General features: G+C 36.4%; 1 protein-coding gene across 26 annotated transcripts in view; it reads right to left on the bottom strand.

Annotated features, from left to right (window-relative positions):
• TRIP12 (thyroid hormone receptor interactor 12) overlaps window positions 1-13,104 on the bottom strand; it is a 144,359-nt gene that overhangs the window by 16,245 nt on the left and 115,010 nt on the right. For 18 of the 26 annotated variants that reach the window (XM_036022737.1, XM_028508440.2, XM_036022734.1 and 15 more), the window contains 8 exons: window positions 12,077-12,249; window positions 11,624-11,697; window positions 11,344-11,543; window positions 10,375-10,502; window positions 8,876-9,027; window positions 8,053-8,195; window positions 6,818-6,974; window positions 5,399-5,497 (listed from right to left, as the gene is read on the bottom strand). In XM_036022737.1, the coding sequence (XP_035878630.1) occupies window positions 5,399-5,497; window positions 6,818-6,974; window positions 8,053-8,195; window positions 8,876-9,027; window positions 10,375-10,502; window positions 11,344-11,543; window positions 11,624-11,697; window positions 12,077-12,249 (1,126 nt within the window). The remainder of the gene's footprint in view (window positions 1-5,398; window positions 5,498-6,817; window positions 6,975-8,052; window positions 8,196-8,875; window positions 9,028-10,374; window positions 10,503-11,343; window positions 11,544-11,623; window positions 11,698-12,076; window positions 12,250-13,104) is intronic. The other 8 variants (XM_036022744.1, XM_036022738.1, XM_028508442.2 and 5 more) reach the window with 1 other exon arrangement.

Raw genomic sequence — 13,104 nt, 5'->3', positions numbered from 1 at the left:
CTATCAACACTTTCGTCACAGCAAGTCTCCCTGCAAGTGGAAGGACCAGCTCATGTATACTCAGGTAATATGCCCCTATCTCGGGCCAGCCAGCAGCCCCGCATATCAACCTGATCTTTTCAGGGATCTGCATTTCACTCAGCCACTCCACTAAAAAGGTAGGTGCTCTGGCTTTGCTTCACTTGCTTTTTAAAGGAAGACAAAGTATAAAGCACTAGAAAGAAAAAAACTCTGACAACTTGCCTTACTTAAAACTTTGAAAGTCTTTTTCTTTCAAACTTAAATACTGGCATTTGTCATGTGACAATATTCCTGGCATTTTACTTATTTAATTATTCTAACCATATGAGAGGTAGCTTTATTTATCATACCCCTGTTGAGCTATGATTAAGGAATTTACATAACCTGCCCAATGTTACCTAGCTAGTAAATGGCAACACCAGGCTCCAAGTACATGCTCTAATCTTCCACTATCCCAGGAGGCTGGGTCATGTACAGCCCTAACCCCTGGGGCTTGGGCGACTTGCTAAGTCCAGAGACAGGTTTAGTTCTTCCCTGCCTTACCACTTGTCCCTGCTCAAAACAGAGCCCATTCTGATCTGACATTTTGGATTATGACTCCTCTCGAGTTGTTCGAGTCTTGCTGATGGCCACCAGCTGCTTTGTGTGGTTGAATTTAATTTACAGTCTGAGGTCCAATTCATGTAAAAAAGAGGGGGGGGGATAAAAAAAAACCCACCCAGAATTTATTCATTAAAAATTGTGTATTTACTCTTACAAGTTTAAACTTTAGTCACCTTCAAAGTACTATCCATTTGATGCAATGCATCTTTTGAGACTTTTTAAACTTGTTGATTTTGATGTCTTTTAGTGTTTCTGCCAGTTTTGTTTGTTTGTTTCATCTCTTCCAGAAGGACAAAATGTTTCCCTTTGGGAACTTTTTTTCATATGGAGAAACAAAAAAGTCGCTCAGGGCAAGACTGGGTGAATAGGGAGGGTGAGGCACTGGGGTCATGCCCCTTTGGGTCAAAAGTGCTGAACACTCAGCAAAGTGTAGGCAGGTGTACTTGTAAATCGCTCATCATGAAATTCGCAAATATGTTTGAAGAGCCTTCAAACAAAATTCACTGAAGCCAAATGCAGCCTCTTGCAACAACACCAGCAGTTATTTATACCCAACTGATCCCCAGATGGGTTTCTAGAACCCTCACCTAGTGGGGGAAGCTCATACTACAGGGGACCACTCTCCAGAATTCCAAGGATTTTTTTTTTTGGATCCCCCCCCTTGGTATAAAAGGAACACTCCTCCCAATCCCTCTCTTCTCCAATAAAGCTGGCTTCTGGAATCTTTTCCAGAGTCAATAGGTAAGACCCAACAAGTAACATGCAGTTTGAATAGACCCATGAAGAATAAGAGAAGACATGCCTGGCAAAAGAAAAAAAAAATGTAGTGTAAAAAAGTAGAAGGCTTGTTTAAATAAACTAAGCAGACAAGTCACCTAGAACAAAGGTCTTACAGTTTTATGAGTAAGAAATTTGGGCATGTAAACATATTAAGAACGGTGTCCTCTAAGCAAGAGGCATGATGAGGGTAGGATCTAAAGAAGATCCAAATTTCTTAAGGCAGCCAAGGCCTCCATTCTAACTCCTCTTCCTCTTGTCAATTCCAGAGCAGTTTCTCCCTTCTGCCATTCACTACCAAGCCATATCCTTTGCTCAAGCCACATTCTTTTGCCCCTTAACTCTCCCCTCTCCCATTCCATTAGGATGTAACTAACAGTTTACTTCTCCTTAAAGCCAACCCCACACATTCCTGAGACAGTGTTCCCCGCCGGAAAGCCTCCTTCACTTGGTACTCATACCACTCATTTGCCATACTAGTTTGTGCCTCTGTCCTGTGTCTCCCCAACCACGCTGTCATCCTTTGAATGCAGGAACTATGCCACAGTCTGGATCCCAGGAAGGCCACACACTCCCCAGTACACTACTTAACGTTTTAATTTGATGACTGAATACTCTTAACTTTCAAAGTCTTAATGAGGAGAAAAGTCAGTCATCATTAAAATTACTTGTATAACTACAGACAGTATTAAAATCTATACAGTACTTACCAAGAGCCAGGCACTATTCTAATACTTCATAATACAGACCCAGTCACAACTGCTGAGGCTGTTCTACAGCCTACATTTTATAGGTAAGAAAGCTGAGGGGCAGAGTTGTTGGCGATTAAAAATACATAGTCAGTATAATGGAAGGTTTGACAATTTTATGTCCAAAAGATTTTCAGAAGTCTAAAAACTCTTAAGAAATTAAGTGAAAGGGAGGAAAGTATTCCTGAGACTCAGTACTTCAGAGCTCAAATATATAGAAAATCATCATTTGATTATTTTGGTGTACTGTCCTGGTTGTTTAAAAGCATTTCAAAAGAAATAAAAGACAAAGATTAAAAAAGAAGTAAAACTTTCCCACAGATAACATGACTGCCCAGCAGACAGGTACCCAACCTGTGGACCACGGGCCACATGCAGCCCAGGATGGCTGTGAGTGCGGCTCAATACAAAATCGTAAATTTACTTAAAACATTATGAGATTTTTGTGTGTGTGTGTGTGAGAGATTACGTGTCACAATGTATTTAATGTGTGGCCCAAGACAACTCTTCTTTTTCCAGTGTAGCCCAGAGACACCAAAAGGTTAAGACACTCCCGGCTATAGCATGGGTTAGCAAGCTATAGCTCTGGGCCCTGCTCGTTTTTATATGGTCTGGAAGCTAAGAATGGTTTTACAATAGTAGATGGTTGAAAATAATCTTGTATAGCATTTCACAATGTGTGAAAATTATATAAACTTCAAATTTCAGTGATCATCAAGTTTATTGGAACACAGCTATGCTAACTATGCTAACTCATGTATGTATTGTCTATGGCCACATTAACACTGACCATATGGCCCAGAAAGCCTGAAATATTTATTATATGGCCCTTTACAAGAAACATTTCCCAAGCTCCGAGTCTGTAATTATTCCAAACAGTGTGTTAAAAAGTTATTAGAACCAATAATTAAGTTTATCAAGGTTACAAAAAACAATGCCAACATCTTAAAAATCAGCTACTTTTATAAGCTAACAGCAACCGGAAATTGAAATGAAAGACACTATCATTTTCAACACCATCAAAATACATGAATTATTTGGAGAGAAATTTATCAAAATATGTACACAAAAAACCTTTAGACTTGTTATAAAGCATACTGAGAGAAATTAAAGACCTAATTTCTTTATTAGGTGAAGTGAAAGGCTACACTTTATCATGAATTGGAAGACTCAGTACTGGAAATATAAATTCTCTCCCAAAGTGATCAAGATTCAACATAATCCCAATCAACATCCTATGAGATATTTTGTAGACACCGACAAACTGAATATAAAATTTACAGAGAATTACAATGGATTGAGAATTTAACCAAGACAACTATGAAAAAGAAAAACAAAGCCAACTTGTGTGCTAACAGCGCGAAAACTGTATAAACTACAGTAAACAAGAGTGTATGGATTAATAAAAATGAACAGAAAATCCAGAACATACCCAAACACTCATAACCAACTGATTTTCAACAAAGGTGCCATGGTAATTCAATAAGGGAAAGTATGGTTTCCCCCCCCAAACAAATGGTGCTTGAAAAACTGAATAGTGTACGTTCAGAAAAAAAGAAAAATGAACTTTAGCCCTTACTTTATACCACTTCGATATAAAAATTAACTAAAAATATTAACTTAGACCTAAATTTAAGAGCTAAAAACTATACAACACATGTGAAAAAAATCTGAGACCATAGATCAAGGGAAAATTTCCTGAGATTTAAAAAGTCCAAGCCACAAAAGCCAAAAATGATAAATTAAATTTCACTGAAAGTAAACTTGTTCTTTCAAAGACATTTTATAAGGAAACGAGAAGATAAATCACAGACTAGAAGAAAATGTTTGCAAAACATTTATCTCATAAAGGACTTGTATCCAGAATATATGAAGAACTCAACAACTCAATGACAAAATAAAATCCAATGAAAAAGTGGGCAGAATTCTTGGACATTTCACCAAAGATATATGTATGGCCAATAAGGAATAAAAAGATAAATCAATTATTATTACCAGAGAAATGCAAATGAAAACCCTAGTAAGATACCACAATGAACCCCCACCAAAGTAACTAAAATTTAAAAGACTGACAATAGTAAATGCCTGTGAGTGTGTAAAGCAACCGAAACTCACATACTACATTACTGATGGGAATGGAAAAAGGACAGTTACTATGGAAAACAGTTTGACATTTCTTTTAAAGTTAAAATATATTTTACCAAATGCCTTACCAACTCAACCCCCTAAAGTACTTTTGCTGAGAGAAATAAAAACACATGACCACATGAAGACAGATATACAAATGTTTACAGCAGCATTATTCATAAATGCCAAAAACTGGCAACACTCAAATGTGCATCAACTGGTGATGAAACATGTTATGGCATGCACATACAGTGAACAGCCAGTCTACTACTCAACAATGAAGCAGGCTGATACATGCAACAACATGGATGCATCTCAAAAGCATTATACTAAGTGAGAGAAGAGTAACACAAATGGTTACAACTGTATGATTCCATTTATTATGATGTTATAAAAAAAGACAAAACTATAGGAAGAGAAAACAGATCAAGGGCTGCCAGGGACTAGGGGGACGGAGGGAAGGGGCTGACTGCAAAGTGGTCTAAAAGAACATTTTGTGGTGATAAGACTTTTTTCTTTATCTTGATGTGGTAGTGATTACAGACTTGTATACTTGTCGACTCTTACAACTGTACATCTTAAAAGTGTGCATTTACTACATGTGAGTTGTATCTCAGTAAACCTAGTTTTTACAAATGCAATTCACACATTTTGAAAGAAAAAGTAAAAGGGTGTTTTTGACATATCAACTAAAGACTCCAAAACATTTGTTCTTATGCCTGGAAAAATACTTTAAATATACAACTTAATCTCAAAAAATGGAGAACTACCCTGGCTGGTGTGGCTCAGTAGATTGAGCACCAGCCTGCAAACCAGTTGCTGGTTCAATTCCTTGTCAGGGCACATGCCTGGGTTGCCCACCAAGTCCCTGGCTGGGGGCACGTAAAGGGAACTGATCAAAGTTTCTCTTGGACATCGATTGTTTCTCTCCCTCTCTCCCTTCCTTCCCCCATTTCTAAAAGTAAATAAATAAAAACTTTAAAAAAAAGATAGAGAACTCAGAACAAATCTCCAGGTTTTAGGTAATTCCCAAATGTCCTAGGACCAAGAAACTCTAATGACATTTTTTTTATCAAGGGCACAAACCACACTAAAAACTGTCCATAGACTAAGAAGCTCACCTCGTTTTCATACTGGATTTCTAACATGGCCCTTGAGCTGCCGAGATCCTGCATCACAGACTCAGCTTGTTTCAGCAGCTCCTCTCTGTTCACAGTACGCTACAAAGTAAAGTACAAACGTGAGGGAATGAAGTCCACAGTGCACATTAATAAACAGGCTGCATTTCTTGAAGTGCAAAAAAAAATTAAATTAAAAAGTTGTTAAAAATTATTTCTTTTAAAAAGCATACCTCATGAAAGGTTAAGTAGTAGCTGCATTGCTACAAACATTGACAGCATCCTGGCATACATGAAGAAAAGCTAGACGTAAGTGCAATTATCGAGCTCATGACAAGTTCAGAAAATTCAAGGAGGAAGAAGAATTTCTGAAACTTTCCCAAAGGTTTTCAAAGCAATTCAGGGCTGCAGCTTCATGGAATCTCCCTGGGTACAATTATAGGTAAATGATGAAGAAACAGGAATGGTGGTGACAAGTGAGCTGGCAACCTGCTGGCTCTGATCTGTAGAGATCCTACAAGCACTACTGCAAACATCTGAGATGCACAGGAATGAGAAAGGTCTGGATAGATCTCCAATTTCTACCAACACCATTGTTTATGGAATCCTAATGACATAGATCAAGGTAGCAAGGGTTTTTTTTTTTTTTTAAGCATAATAGTTTTACTTTTGTTTTGCTTCTCATTCCTTCCACTACTTTTTTCGGTCACTACTAATGACTCTTATGGAACTTATGGAAAAGAGGTTTTGAGAAGACAGACCTGAATAAGGATCTTGAGCAAGAAACAGGAAGAATAGGAAGTTGTAAATTAAAGGCAGTATAGTGGCAGAAGTGTAGGACTGGGTTGCAGATGGAAATGGCTTAGAGTTGTATGTTTTAGGGCTACAAATGTGGAGCCTAGATTGTAAGCATAGGAAGATGAGGTCAGCAACACAAGGGCTAACTGATCTGTAAGTCATGAAATACATCAAGGATTTGTTTCAAGTCTCTTCTAATTAGAGTTATTTGCTGAGGGAATGAAGTAGATCTGATTAATTCCACCTACTGCATAAGGGATCAATTATAAAAGGGAGGCTTTAGCTTGAGTGACTAAATTAGAAAGGAAGGAAGCCTCCGTAAGAAAAGACAAGGTTTTTCCTGGCACAAGTTATGAAAACAAGAAGATAAAAAGAACTACAGAATTTATGAAATTGGGAAAAAGAACTCTACAGAATGAAGAAGAATCACAGATAGCTAAGTTCTACGAGACTGGTGAGAAAATATAGCTAAAAGATGACAAAAAAAAAAATCAGCAAAGAGATGACTGTAACTAAGGCCTCTGAGCCAGTAGGCATAATTAGATGCATCACACTTTTAGTTTTCCCATAATTTTAGAAAAGCTCAGTTTGATTCATCTTTAAAATTTTGGGGGAGAAACTTACTTTTTTTCTATCCAATCTAGGTGCAACTCTGCTATCTTGAGAATCAGACTGGTTGATTTCTGGGTTGGTATCAAGTAATCTTTGCATTGCTCGGTCCCGATCAAATGCAGTTACATAAAAAAGCATTTGCCGGGTATCAAAGGGGAAGAAAAACGGGCTGTAAAAAGATGTGATATGTTTATTATCTAAATTAGAATCAGAAACCATAAAAAATCCTAAATTTGAAACAACTTTTGATACGATACAGATTATAAATATAACCAACAAAAAGGTCTAGGCAAACTAATTTTGAAGCATCTTCATAATTCTTACACAAAATTTATAATTGATAAGTAATAATGTAGCCTTTCACTGTGAAATCTGAAATTTAACCATTAAAATTCTACATGTGAAATCAGGTCTATCCAAGATCATCTATAATCTACCCAAAGACCTTTAGGAAGTATGGCAGGACTGGCGAAAGTTAAGTTTTAAAATCCGATCACCACTACACAGGGGTACCAACCCACCCCAATTCCATAATTCACAAGTCCTGGCTTTACTGGTTCATGATTTTCCTCTTGGCTTTGGCATTTCTAAGTCATTCAGAGATAAAAAAGGCAGCTGCTGTTTTTCAAAGAACAAGCCCTGCAGTAACTAACACAGTTTCCACTACCTCTTCATGTATGATTTTGGTAGTTCTTGACACAGAGCTGCCAAGAGCACTTCCTGTGAGGACCTGAATGTTCATTATCTGTTTGTCTCCAATACAGGTAGCCATGTGGGCATGTGGCTGGTGTGACTAAAAACTCAATTTCTAATTTTATTTAATTTTAATAAATCTGGTTGTAAACAGCTACACGTGGCTAGTGGCTACTGAATTTATCAGTGCAGTTCTACAGTCTCCAAGAATATATACCTCTGGACCCAATCAGTCTCACACTCAACTCCACTTCTGGAATCTGATTTTATTGTGGCAGAGGATTTGAGTCTCCTCTGTCAAATATCCTTATATACTTTCCTACTTCATATAGACAGATATACACAATCAAATGGATCCAGCACTGGCCCCAGCTTGCCTAGTCTGTTTGAATGCTAAAGCTATACTATTAAGCAAGCTGTGATCAAATATGACAATGTTACAAAACACATTTAAATAGGTTCACTAAACACTATGTTTTTATAACAAAATATTAAAGACCAACAAAACAATAATACTCCCCCCAAAGCCACCATTACAGAAGTCACAGTCTTACCAGGTTTTTCCTAGTTCAGTGAGCCATGTTGGGATGTTTCCTGTCATGATTACTAAAGGATCTTGAAGCTGTCTATTGGCTTTTGCTGTCAACTTACTGTTATTAAATTCACTAGTTGGAATAATCTCCTTGCACATTGCATTCTGCAAAATGTTAAAAAAATTCCACATGTAGTAAAACATTAAGACTACGTTCACTATTTCTTTATCACCAAATATACAGAGAAAGTGCCTAGATTTCACCTGGTTTCCAAAATACAGTATAAAGCTTCTCATTAGTGTGACCTAACCCAAATGACAATTTCTACAATGCATAGCTGTAACACCCCGACTCCCATATGCCACAGGTACTGGGCTCAATCACTAATGTGGGAGTTAATGATTCATGCAAGGTCAATGTCTTCATTCTTAACTACATTTTATAAATATCAAAGACCGCATTCAACTTCCACCCAATTCTTTACTTTATATACACCTTGACTTAGATAAATGAACTCTGGGTTAAATATACCTAAAGAATTTTAACTATAATAAAATTATGTTCAATTTTACGCTGTAACTTAAAAAACCAAATTTATAGCTAGAGAGTATTTTACAAGTCTGCCAAGAGAATGAATCCAAAAACCAGGCCAGGAAGGAAAGTGGAGAAGTTCCCTCTGATGAGAACATTGTACTTCACTGGGCCAGGATACCTTCATTTAACTGAGTCCCTGTTTCTGTTTCCAGTAGAACAAGAAGAAATTCATAAAAACCACTAGACAGAAACTATGAGATAACATAAATAAAATGAATAACACATCACAGAAAACTTCAACATTACTCACATCATACAAGTAATACCAGTATCGACTGATGGCATGTAAAACTCTTAAAAGAAGAATCACATCTAATGATGGGTCTTCAAAAGTTATATTTTCAGGTGGCATGGGTATGAGGTAAACTTCTAAAGGATTTGATACTGATGGGCACACTCCATCTAGAAGGCAAAAGATCAAAGTTACATGTTGGCCAAAGCTAGAAATGCCAAGCCAATAGAGCCAGTGTCAACTTATCATGCCTAAAACAGTACATAGAAGTTGTTAAGATTTAATGGTTAATATCTTATTAGAGTATTGATAGCCTGAACATTTCTTTTTACCTTATCCCTAACTCATCCAAGCTTATGAAATGTATACTTTCCCTCCCATACCCAAATAAACATTATAAAGGAGAACAACAGACTCATTTGCATTTCTCCTTTGTAACAGAAATAACAGCTAATGACAAAACAGCCGAGAGGAATAAAAACTAAATGTTTAAATTTAAATGTACTGTTATAGACATTTCCTGTGTATTTTATACCACCTTAAAACAGCCATATACAACAGACAAATATTCCCAAATTTTAAATCTGATAAAAAAGATTTGGTTATTTAACCTAAGACTTAGGACAGGATAGGCTTGGATAATTTCCAAGTGGGAGTTGTGACTCCTTTGTTCTTAGATTTTACCAAGTAGTAGAATAAAAATAAAAATAAGTGAGGGATTGAAACTGTTGCCATTTACTTTACTTTTACTGAGCAAAGGAATTAAAAATCTCAACACTACCAACTGTATAAAAGGGCAATTTTTAACAACAAAAACATAGAAACAAACATTTCAAAATAAAGACCCCTTTAAAAAGAACAAACTTGGCTTATGAGAAAAATGTGCTACAATGACCTTAATTTCTGTGGGCCAGAGAAAATTTCATCAACTGACACCAGTATTTGGAAATCCCTGAGAGGGACCGCCCCCATGGAATGATAAAACAGACAAATGCTAAGGCACTGCATTACTACCATGATATACAAAAGAGAAGAAGGAGACCAGCAAAATTAGACTAGAAGAAAATACTTCCAAGAAAAAAAAGTCATGTGGGAGATACTATTACACTATTTGGTCATTACCTAGCATTTTTTTTATTTCTTCTGCGTTATTAGATTATGCTACCATAATGAATGGCAATAAAAATTAAGGGCCAACCTGCCAATGACCAGTCTCTTCTTTAGTGAATGTGTTGTGTTAATGAATTTTAGCCTTCATATAAACATGGATTCTTTGCAAAAAGAATGAGTTTTTCTAATTTTCTTTCCAAACTTAATTTTGCAGATACTTAATTTTTCATTTTCTAGGTGTTAAAGTCAATGGTTCAATTAAAAGCAGCCCAATGTTAGTAGTTATTTCTTTTTCCAAATTTTACTCAAAGATTATACTACCAGATATATATTACTCCTTTAAAACCATAAAGACAGGAAGTTACCAGCCCACAGGAATCAGTTTTCCCCTTCATGTATCAACTTACCGTGCCATAACTCATCATGTTTTTTTGCATTTCTGGGAGAAGTTTTTGTTGGAGCTGTTTGGGCTCTTCCTCTTTTACCACCAACACAATCTTTATTACTTTCTTCATCCTCTCTTACAGGTTTGTACCTAAAGTTACAGGAGTGTAGGTAAACCAAAAGCAGATTTTAAAACTGCAGATTATTCAACCGTGCCAAAGTGCAAACCACAGACATCAGAGAACGCTCGAGATCTATCCTCTCTCTCCCTACTTACAGATTCAGAAAATTACCAATGGCACTGCTTCCTAGAAGAGAACACATCCTGGGAGGGACCACCAGGGACACCAGAGGGGTGGCTCTGAGAAGACAGGTCTCTTTTAATATAAGCAAACAAGGCAGGAAGTTGCATCCAAAAGCTTCTGAGGACTCAGTGATGCCAAAATTCCTAATACCTAAAGACACAACATCTTATAAAGGTGTTTTTGTCTTATTTGAAGACCTGAAATGACCCCTGGCTGGTGTGGCTCAGTGGACTGACCACTGTCCTGGAAACCGAAAGGTTGCTGGTTCAATGCCCAGTCAGGGCACATGCCTTAGCTGTGGGCCAGGCCTGCCGTACTGGGGTGAGGGGCAACCACACACTGATGTTTCTTTCCCTCTCTTTCTCCCTCCCTTCCTCTCTCTCTAAAAATAAATGATAAAACCTTTAAAAAAGAAAAAAAAAGACTCAAAATGAATCTAGAAAAGTATATATAAACAGTAATTATAACTGAGAATGTTTTCGACTAGCAGACTTAATGAAGAAAAAAAAACACGTGCACACATGCATACTCACACACAAGATAAAATATTTGAAGTGGCTTTTAATAATGAAATGCAGGATTTAGGGTCACCTCTCTTTGTGCAAGTCAACCATTGATACACATTCCAAAATACATGAATGGTGTCCAAGTTGGTGAAAAACAAAACAAAATCATTTTGAGACTTACCATATTGTATGAGTCTTCGTCCAAATACCAGCTCTTCCTAGAGGATTGCTCTCATCATCTGTGGATTCCCTTTCATCTTCAGCCTGTATACTGAACTGCCGCACTGCCTGATACACAGTCATGTTATACGGTAGCAAATGTTCTCCGATGTAAAACTGTAGCCTGTGTCTTACATTTCCTGAATTTAGGAACTGCGCAGCCTGAATAGAGCAAAACAAAATCTATTTAAGCTATAGGCCCTGTAAACATACATGACAACAAGGTAAGAACAGTACCTTACCAGAGACTCATCTATTTCCTCATCAGATCCATCATCATCACTGTCTTCATCATCTTCTCTTACTCTTCCATAACCTAAGAACCCAAGAAGGCTGTTAAACTCTTAGCAAATTTTATGTGACAAAGAAAAGCCATATATACTGTTTAACACAGTCTTAGAAAAACACTTTGACCTACAAAGCACAAAGAGATAAGCATCAAATACAAAATATAATTTCCACTACACAACAAGAAAAATTAACTCATCACCCAAGTAAGCACTCAACCCCTATGACGTTATTCTAGATATTACACATAAATATGTGACGGGAACACAAGTTCCCATAAAACCTGGTTAAAACCTGATGCTAGGTTTTAACAGCAACAGCAATAAACAGGAAAATAATCCACACTCCTTAATATAATTCCATCCCAACTGTGCATACAAACACACAACACAGATGATGACGAGTACCTCTAACTACAAGGTATCTCTCGATAGCTTGCACCAAAGCCAAGGGGTCAATCTTGACAGGTCCACCCTTCCACTGCTTCACATTTGCACAGTCTGGATGTCTCTGTAACTGGCATTTTAACTGGTGTGTGTTGAAAAATTTTAAAGCCTGTGATCCTCTGTTAAGAGAAAAGCTCAAGATAATTTGTGAAAAAAAGTTATTCTACTATTTTTAAAATCAACATAAATTCAAATAAAAGCAAGATAATACAAACTCTATTTTTCTTAAGACACAAAGTAAGCACTTCCCAGCAATTCAATTTAGTAAAAGTTACTGCAAAATAATAAAATAATCTCTATTATAATATTACTTTAAAAATTATTATTGGTACACAAATTATAAGTTTTAGGTTATAAACTTTGCTATGTTCTTTTGAATAAAGCAGATTAATAGCTACACTGATCTAAATCTAGTAGGATATTTAACTGCCCATTTCAGAGCAGTGCTGACAAGAGTAAGACACAGACAAGCTTAACATATGGTTCTCTGCAACGCTCCATAAAACATGTAAATAGGGGTGTAGGAAAGAATATTCCATTATATTGATATATACATACGTAAACATTCCTATTAATATAAATTTGGATCAAAATTAATAGCTTCTTAGTTTTGTCAGCATAACTGAGTTATGTCCCCTTATTTTATAAAATACTCCAGTACAATATAATGATCAAAATTGAATACCACAGTCTACATTAAATTTCAAAGTAGAAAAAAACCTAGTCCACACTGATCACTTTATCTACTCAATGATTTGTATGTATTAATTCAACCAAAATTTTGAATGTTTAAAAAACACACCAGATTGTGTATTTTCAAACCAAACTAATTTTAAAAACTACCGTAACTTCTTATTTTCCAGGCCTCTAGTCAAAATATTCTACAAAGTTACAACTTTATATAAAACACAACAATTAACTCTTACAATAAATTTGCTCTATTAACGCCTCACAAGTCCTATAAAACTACTGTTACTGTTGAAAAAATA

Source organism: Phyllostomus discolor, chromosome 4 (assembly GCF_004126475.2).
Source record: "Phyllostomus discolor isolate MPI-MPIP mPhyDis1 chromosome 4, mPhyDis1.pri.v3, whole genome shotgun sequence".
NCBI lineage: Eukaryota > Metazoa > Chordata > Mammalia > Chiroptera > Phyllostomidae > Phyllostomus > Phyllostomus discolor.
This window is presented reverse-complemented; position numbering and strand designations above follow the sequence as displayed.